This window comes from Lepisosteus platostomus, chromosome 14 (assembly GCF_059453375.1).
Source record: "Lepisosteus platostomus isolate fLepPlt1 chromosome 14, fLepPlt1.hap1, whole genome shotgun sequence".
NCBI classification, from domain to species: Eukaryota; Metazoa; Chordata; class Actinopteri; order Semionotiformes; family Lepisosteidae; genus Lepisosteus; species Lepisosteus platostomus.
This window is the reverse complement of record NC_142624.1, coordinates 32,779,032-32,788,314: the sequence shown is the minus strand read 5'-3', so window position 1 is coordinate 32,788,314 and position 9,283 is coordinate 32,779,032. Positions and strand designations below refer to the sequence as shown.

Genomic DNA, 9,283 nt, shown 5'->3' with positions numbered 1-9,283 from the left:
AGTCAATACAAGTTTTCTTTTGCATTAAACTCCCCGGTTTATGACAGAGAAGCTTCTGGGCAGCGGTCTGGGTTATGCTGCTTGATAGCTTTTTGGTTGTCGAGAAGGTCCTCAGACGGTGGATCCATATTTTAATATGTTCACTGCATCACCACATGCATTGGAATATGTTCAATATCACTTTATTCATTATGAATCTGTGAAGATTGACATAAGAAGGGTTGCATGAGGCCTCATCCAGCCCATTTGATAGTAGCTAATAGATCCAAGCGTCTCATCCTCTCATCACCTGCTTCTTGAAGGAAACCGGGGTCTTGGCTTCAGCAACATGACCGGCTAGCTTGATCCATACTCCCCACCCACCACCCATTTGGGAATAATGCAAGGAGCAGGATGATCTTACAGGAGATGATTGCCTGTGCCTTCTCTGATGATTGTTCTGATCCAAAAATGGTCTCCTCTGCATAATCTCTCCAATGAAGCAAATGAGGACAGCAGAGACATTGGGTTTTTAATTCAGCTCTCATAGTGTTGGAGAAAGAGACATTCAATCAGACACACCAGTCTCAGCCACGAAAGTGGATAAGCATTCCATGTCAGGTTTCCCGTACTGGATGTTCCACTTTCCATCTGTGGAAGAAGCAAAGTTCTTCCGACAGAAGACGGAAACCTTTTCTTAATTTGTTCTTAATTTGTTCAGTGCATTTGTGCTCTCCTTATTTCCACCATTAGTCTGAATATCAGTTTCAGACTTGTATGTGCAAACATTAACGTTGACTTTTGTTCAGCTCACAAAAACTTGTGTCGAGAAAAATGACGATTACACTTTTTAGATTAAGCCGCAAATGGGGTTTCGTATCTCAGACGCTTTCTCTAGTGAGTGTGATGGAAACCAGCTAGCAGAAGCGATGCTAGTTCCTTTGGAGGAAACATGAATTTGGGTTCGAACAGGAACACTCTGGCAAATTAACCCGTCCATCAAGATGTGACGAACCCACTTCAGCTGTAGCTAGCAAATTCGACAAAATGTCTTCGTTCAAAAACAAAAAAAACAACTGGACACTCTGCCTCTAACTACAGTAAAAGTAATGCTATTCCTTTTCATTGTAATTACAAAGAAAACGTTAAGAAAATTCTCAACATGTGGTGAGGAACTACTGTGACCGCTCCTTTTTTACAGACCCAGATTAGACCTAGTCTAGTTTGAACCTAAATTAACATCAGTCCGTGATCAGAGAATGACAAACCGAATGAACCCATTTAAACTTCCTAGCACAAAACCCATGATATGTAAACATTAGGTTTTCCTTCCATAAAAAGTAAAATCTCTCACAAAAACACAAAACCTTACTTTGTTACAGTCAGGCCTTTGATTTTTTGTCAGACAAAAAAGTCTTTGTTTTCGTATGTTATCTAATACCGCCGCGAATACGGCGTAACTTTCTCCGTAATATACTTTGTTGATCTAATTCGTTGAAATATGGAAATAAGTGACCACCCTTTGCCTGAAACAGATCACTCTTGTAAACAGCGTCTGATTCGTCCTCCCTTCTTTCCAGCCAAAACACAAAACCACATGGCCATGGACCAAAAAATACACAACCCCACTCTTCCCGCCCTTTCTTTCTGATTGGTCGAGGCTTCTGGGTGGGTGGGAGGAGGGGGGAGAGGGTGCGTGAAACTGGTTCCATTTTGGCTCTGAGGTAGAACTAGCGGGAGCTGTTCAAATTCGCGGTAAATGAGAACCGAAATGGCGACCTACGAGGAAACAGTTTCGTGAAACGATTGGTGGGACCGGGGAACACGATTTGCATAAGCACCCCGCCCACCGCTAGTCTCGCCCTCCTTGGGGCGGTGGAGCGCTGACAGACAGAACTGGAGGCAGTTGGTAGTGAACGGGCGAGGAGTTTCGGCGGCTGTTGTTACTGTTATTTGTTAGCGTCCTGTCGTTCTTTTTTTATCTTAAAAATACAGATTTTGGAAAGGTGGTCACTCATGCCAGACTGGACGAGTCCCACAAGTCCACCTCTCCCATGAATTGAGTGCTAAAAGGGACCTAACGCCGGTGAGTACGTTATTTTCGAGTTTGACTGTTGCTCGTCTGTTCTGCGGGGACTCTGGAGAGCCGCCGAGTGGGAGGAGAGCGGGAGGGAGCTTCAGATTCAGTCTGGGGAGCGTTTGTGTTAACTTATAATTAGGTTATATATTCATTCAGCATCAAACACAGCAGGTGACAGCGCATCTAAAATTACCTTCTCTCAATCCCGTTGATGTTCATCTGCAGATCAGCCGAGGGAGGCACTTGAATATTTATGGGGCGACGTGACTTCTGGGGAGAAGTTGGCATTTTAAATTTCAGTGTTTTTTTTTTCTCTCTGATGGGCACACTGAATCTTGGTTAATAATGTTCAAGCCCACAGTCAGTGCGGCTTTTACTTTTGTGAACTCATTAACATAAGTATGTCATTTTCTTCTCTGAAAACTGTTTAGAACGTCTTCGATTTACAAGTGGGTTTGCTCCTAATTTTTTTTAGCAAATAGAAATAGCCTGTACAAATAGAAGCAATTATTTTGCATGTTTTACTTGAGTATAGGTTCACACACGGTCACAAAGGGTGCCTTGGCCAATAATCACATCTGTAACGAATTTCTATTTTTCCAGAGTTCTCCCCAAGTAGTTATTAAAATGAGTTTTCGTGTTTCGACTAACGTCACATCAGCGCTATCCTTGGTAGACTATGATTTTAGGCTTTGCATTCTAGTCACAATGTTTTCCTTACACACGATTCATGTAGGTTTTATTCTTACGGCTTTTGTTATTCAGGATGAGCTTCTCCTGTAGTGACATTATACCACATATATTAATACGTCCTCTTTTTGCAAGAAATGTGCTCACTTTATTTTCTGCCTTTTAATTAATTAATAATATCTGTTTTTGATAATAAACGACTGCTGTCTTAAGTCTTTTTCATTTCAAAACGGAGCAGTCTGCCGTTTGCCATTCATAGCTTATCCCTGTTCTCAAATGTTCAGTGTCTTCTGGTCTTGTACTCTTTTGTGAAAGTTAATATTAAAATAGAGGCAAATAAACAGATCCTCAGTGACCTTAAATGACACAAGAGTTTTATAGTATATTTTAATATATAATACAGTATTTTAATATTTAATATAATATATTTTGTGTTAAAGGATCTGAGTTGGAGATTGTCCTTATGTTATTAATTTTTTAACTGAAAATGGCTTGAATAGAAGGTACTGAATAGAAGAAAAACAAACCTTTTATCTTATTTTAGCTTGTTTGTTATCGTCCTCTTGTTCCTTGTTGTACTGGCAAAATTGACAGTTGACTTGAGTTTAAGCAGTGAATAGCATAAATGTGTTTAATGGCCCCCTAAATATTCAGTAGGAGGATCCTGTCTTATTAACGAACCTCCAAGCTGTGAAATTTAAGCTGATTGGTTTGTGAACTTCAAATACTGGTTTATGTAAAACTTGTGCTTAAGCACAAGGGTGTTATAAAGGCTAGTGGACACAAAATGTCTTTAAATTGTAGCATTTCATCTTCCGAAAGAAAGTGAGATCAGTTGCTTTTGTGTCTGGTTGTAATAGTTCCTACTCCCCTGTTTTTGTTCACATAACAGGTGGCTTTGTGAGGTCATGGAAATTCATTCAGCATAGGCATAAACTGGAGTCTCAATTCTATGTGCCCTTGAATTGGAGAGATCTTTATAAGCTGTTGAAGTCTGGGGCAGAGCCGTCTTTTCAAATGGACTTGAGAATAGTATAGTGGAATTGTGTGGTGCAGTGACTTCACTGTACTGTAGTTCACTAAGAGCCTGATGTCTTCATCAAGAAAGATATACACTTCCTCTGCGAGAATACAGGGGATTACCTTAAGATAAAAGTGGTGTGAAGAATTCATGACAACGTTGAAGCAAATATCCAAACAGAAGGTGAAATAGGAAAAAAAAAAGTAAATAAAATCTATAACTGGACTATGATCCAGATCTCTTCTGCTGGTGTAGCTAGTAATGGATGACAAGATCAATAATAATTCATTTGATGATTAAAGCCTTCATACAAATAAAATACATGGGTTCTTTTTTTTTTTCAGGTAACGAGATCCGCATGAAGATAATTTTTCGGTTTTTGGTTGTGTGTTAACATTGGAGACTCCGAATGGCTCCAGCCCTGACGGAGACAGCCACGGATGGACATGGGGTCCACCTGTCGTCGCCATTGCCCTCCAGCGCCCTCGATGCAGACGCCACCATGCTGGGGAAAGAGCTGAACTCCCAAATTAAGCTCATGGGGGACAGCGCGGCGGAGCCTGTCTGGCTGAATCGCACTTTCCTGCACTCTGCGAAGGTCTGCGGCGAAGGGGCTATGGAATTGGAGGACATTCCTTTCACGTCGCCTTTAGCGCAGTCTCCAGGGCACTACAAAACAGTCCTGTTTTCAAGCTCAAGCTCAGTGTTAAATCTTCTGTCTTTGAACAAGAAACAGAGCGGGGATACAAATTCAGCAGTTCTTAAGGGATCTCTCAAAAACCTCTTTGATCATCCCAGCATTTTCTTAGTCTCAATCCCCGAACATAAAAGTCGAGGTATCCCAAAGGCTTGCGAGAGAAAGATCCCCCACCTAGTTCATGAACCAATGCCGGACTCTGGCTGCGCGGTGAATTCTTCTCAGATCAAGAGTCGCAGACGGAATGAAAGCGAGTGCAAGTCATCAGCTAAGGGCAGTTTCACATTCCTGACACCGGCCAAAATAAATGGGTCACTGGGGAGAGCACCAGCATGGCATGGCAGTATTGTCAGAAAGGACATGAATGCCCAGCCCTGGGATTTCAGAGGAGCGGGAGATCTCTCGCTTACCCACTGCACAGCTGGGGAGGAGGCTGGAGTTAACAGCCAGCTGTTTCAGTGTCTCGCCAGGCACCAAACTCTTGTCAGTCAAGCAAGCCAGATACAAAAACGCCTGCAAACCCTTCTCGGGGAGCATGCAGCAAAGCACTGCAGTGAACAGCTTCAAGGGCTCAGAGCGCATCACTTCAGAACACACACAGCCTCCAGCTCAGCTGCAACTGAGCACACTTGTAGCCTTTTAGAAGAAAACTCCTTTGATCTTTCAGAAGCGGAGACGCGTCTGTGGAACGGCCTCAGCTGTTCCCATCCCAATCAGACGACTTCCATGCCCTCTAACTGTTCTTCAGAGATCCAGAAATTTACCCACTATGCTAAAGCAGTGCTGTCTGGAATCAGTGAGGTACTGGATTCTGAAGCCACAGACAGCAGTTCAGATGAAGAATGGGACCACGAAATAGGGACAAAGAATGTGCCAGTGTAAGTAATAGGTACTTATGAAGGTTTATATTGTTATAAAGACATTTCTTTTTCTTTTCTATGTGTATTAATGCTGGGTTTGAGTTTTCTGAAGGTGTAATCTCTGTGTCCTGTAATGTATGGTTTGTCTTCCTAAACGATCAAGGTATCTGAGTGCATTCTACAGTCTAGAATGGCTTTGCTGTTGATAGACAGTTTGTTTTGAGCATTTAGGTAACACAGGTACAATAATTGCCTTATCTGAGCCACAGCGGTTCATCAGGTCAGAGCGCCTCCTGGTTTCTGTGGCCTTAAGAGGACTAGAGAGCACATGACTCCTCTCCTTAATGGGACAGCAGTCCATCACAGTGATCACCCCCCAGGAGTTCTGGTCCCTGCTTATACAACGGGGTGGACTGGAGCAGTTGGGGTAAAATACTGTACTTCACACAAGGTAAAACAACAGTCTCTGCAGGGGGAGACCCAAAAGCACAACCCATCGTGCTATACTGCCCCTGGTTAGGGAAAACAAAAGAACAAAACTTATTCTGCATATTCACCAATTGCTAGTGATGTCCATCCACCCACCCATCTATTTTCAAACTTCTTCATCCTATTCAGGGAAGTGGGGGAACCAGAGCCTTTCCCAACAAGGCAGGGTACACTCTGGATGGGACGCCAGCAGCTCACAGTGTTAATCATTTATCGATACATATTCACTATATGTACTGTATAAGTAACATACTAAAGAAAGAAAATTTACTTCTTAAAAAGAAGGGACTACTAGACAAAGCTCATTTTTCATGCTGAAGTTTTGCCCGTCATGTGTAATGACATTTCATGGGTGATTTCTGATCAGGAGAGTACTTTTGAAACATAAACAGCCAAAGCAGTGCTTTTGGAGCTGATTAATAGAAGAAGCGGAGACAATTTCTCTTTGTTTCGGAGAGGACATTTCTTATTGTAACATTACCAAAAACCTAAGCCAGTATTATCAGTTCAATAAAAGAGTGGCACAGCAAACTGGAAAGAAAATGTTTGAAATTACATCTCTTTTGATATGATTTTGGCCTTTTTTCCTCTTTCATGTCTGAGAACAAAGGAGTGTTATTGTACTGTGGGGTAGCCGGGTTTTTTCACAAGGTTATGTCTGCTGAAGAGTCATCATCCCATGCCTGCTTGCCTTCCTCAATTGCCTCTTCAAAGGCTAACTTAGGTTTGATTGAACTATCCCTGATTGAATGCTAAAAAAACATATTTTTTTTTCCTGAAACTGTGTTTCAGTTTTATGTTTCAGTACATGTATATGCGAGGTGAATCTGGGATCTGTCAAAAGAAAAACCCAACCATTTTTAAATTTAACCTTTATTGGCTTGTAATTTGCAGTCACGTTTTACAGCTTAATAGATATTCTTTGTAAGTTATTATAAAGACCTTCTCTTGCATATAAAGAACAGGGAAGAGGGCTTGGGGGCACAAGTGAAGCCCCTTGGACTGGTAGAGAATGAAGAAATGCAGGAAGGGCTTTCCAGTGCTCACTTCACACTGACTGGACAGGGTGGGGGCACTGCTGTCATGTCTAATTCTTCTCATTCTCCTCTCGGTTTTTCTTTGCCTATGTTAGTTTTCCTTTGGACACATTAGAACATCTAGTTTCCTTCTCCCAACAATTTTACTCTTATTGTCATCTGTTGCCCCCTGAGGTGAAATTCTTCTCATATGGTTGATATCTCTCTAGATTCTGCTTCGATTCATTCTAGCCCTGATAATCTTGCATCTTGTTGATTTTAGCATTCACATTGATTCCAGGTCTTCTCTTGCTTTTGAATTTCTTTCTTGTGTTGTCTACTTTGTTCTTGCTTGTTCGCCTGCCTACACGTTCAAAGCAAATGTTCGATTTTCTAATCCTGCCTGGTTTTGAACTTGCTGATGTCTCTAATAAAGAGTACTCTCTCATTCCCTCATCTATCTTATCATTTTCGCATTGTAGCTGATATCAAACCGTCAGCGAGATAAGAAACACTACAGTCACAGTAGTCTTACTCCATTCATATCTTTTTCTCGTCTCTCTTCCTCCTATGTGTGTGGTAGTACCTCTCCTTCCTGGTAGGACATACTGTGTTGTTGCTTCATAACTCCTCGTTGACAGATATAGATTAATCTCAGCTTGCCTTAGTACACACCTGAATAGGCCTCTGGCCATGAACGATAAAAAAGGGGCCTCTTACTGTTCTTAGAATTGCTTTTTCAGGCAATCTCAGGCTACCAGTAAGCTCTCTCTGTGGCCCAGATGAGATGCTGTATTGTTCCCACACCTGCAACATCTTCTGAAACCACTGAACTACTCTTGAAATTAACTTCTTCCACCTGTCATCTTGAGCCCTGGTATAAAAATCCTGTTCACTTTGTGTAGGAATGTACCATTGCTCTTGCAACAAATGTAACACATCAGTCTCATTCATACTTAAGATGCCCACTCTGGATTCCACTGTTTTGTTTCATTTTTCTCAAGTTACGTTCTTCCACTTTTATCCAAGGTGCTTGTATGAGGTGTTGCCAATCAGCTGTTACAATATTTGATACTAGTCTCCTTGAGTGCACTTTGAAAGCTGATCGTATAGTTCTCTAATATTATCTTTTTAAAATGTTTAGGTCTTTCTGGATTTTCCCATTCCTGGATGAGTTCCTGTCTGTCTGCTCACTGTATTATTTCCTGGTGAAAACTCCATGTAAAACCAGCTTGATTTAGCTTTTTCTCAGAGTTCTCCTGTCGGCTCTTTGCTGTTCTTGACCATAAAAAGTCATCTGCACATCCTTTTTTCCATTCCTATGCTGATGATTTTTCAAAGAATTTCCTCTGAAATCATCAGCACGGACCAACCTGTCTAATTGCTTGAAAGCTGAGGCCTGACTGCCTGCCAGTGTAATTGGGAACAATTCTTAGTTGTAAGATCCCACTCTCAACCTAAAAACTCCATTTCCTTTCCTTTTTTATTTGAGGGAACTGTTGCCAGGTGTCTTTTCACTGAAATCAAAGTTAGCTTACTTTGAATCCCAAATATTCATCCTTAGTGAAATATATTTTTTTACTACTTCCATGATAAGAAAATCTGACTTTATCTGATGCTGAGAGTCTTTGCCATGCTTTTGTTTCCTCCCATCTGGACTATAGCAGTTCACTTTTCTTTGACCTTCTGACATGTGCTTTCAATAGGCTTCAAATGATACGGAAGGTAGCTGCTAGAAGCTTTACTAGAAGCAATAGTCATGATCATATTACTCCTTACTTTGTCTGACTCCCTCGATACCCGTGAAAATAATTTGCAGGTCCCTTCAAAACTCCACAAACACCTGTGCATTGTATTGTTGCGTTATGGTCCTATACACAGCTGGTGATTCTCTGGTTCTGGCCTATTTGTTATTCTGAGGTCAAAACCTGTTTTACTTGGCACCTATTCCTTTAGCTCTGTTGCTCCTACTGTCTGGAATTCTTCTCCCACTTGTATTTATCATTTTCCTACACTTTGTTTGCTCATGTCCAGATTAAAACCTCAACATTTTTCATTTGCCTTCTCCAAAGTGTCAGAGTTAACGCTAGTCTAATGGACTTCTGGTTTTGTATTCTTATACTTTGCATACCCCTGTGAATGGACAATTCTGTGCTCTTAGATACAGTACATACTGTATATAAATGTATACTGGATTTACCTTTCCAATTTTTACTTGAGAAAAAGTATTACATAGGGATCCTTTGTTCCACAATAGTGAAATAACAAATGCTGTCCTTCTAACATGATTCGTTTTTTTCCTTTTTCTACCGTTAGCCTGTTTATTTAAAAAATAATATTGTCCTCTTGAACATTAAAATAAAGTAACAAACGTAACTTTTTAGGTACATATTTTTGTAATATTCATAATAAAAGTGGCGGAATTGATTTTCAGAAACTTTTTGAAACAAT

The 9,283-nt window shown here is 41.0% G+C and overlaps 1 protein-coding gene across 1 annotated transcript in view; it reads left to right on the top strand.

Moving 5' to 3' along the window:
• Positions 1-1,862: 1,862 nt before the first annotated feature.
• kansl1l (KAT8 regulatory NSL complex subunit 1-like) overlaps positions 1,863-9,283 on the top strand; it is a 31,337-nt gene continuing 23,916 nt past the window's right edge. Inside the window, exons 1-2 of the mRNA XM_088605749.1 lie at positions 1,863-2,065; positions 4,115-5,345. Coding sequence (XP_088461875.1) covers positions 4,180-5,345 — 1,166 coding nt within the window. The 5' untranslated portion in view covers positions 1,863-2,065; positions 4,115-4,179. The remainder of the gene's footprint in view (positions 2,066-4,114; positions 5,346-9,283) is intronic.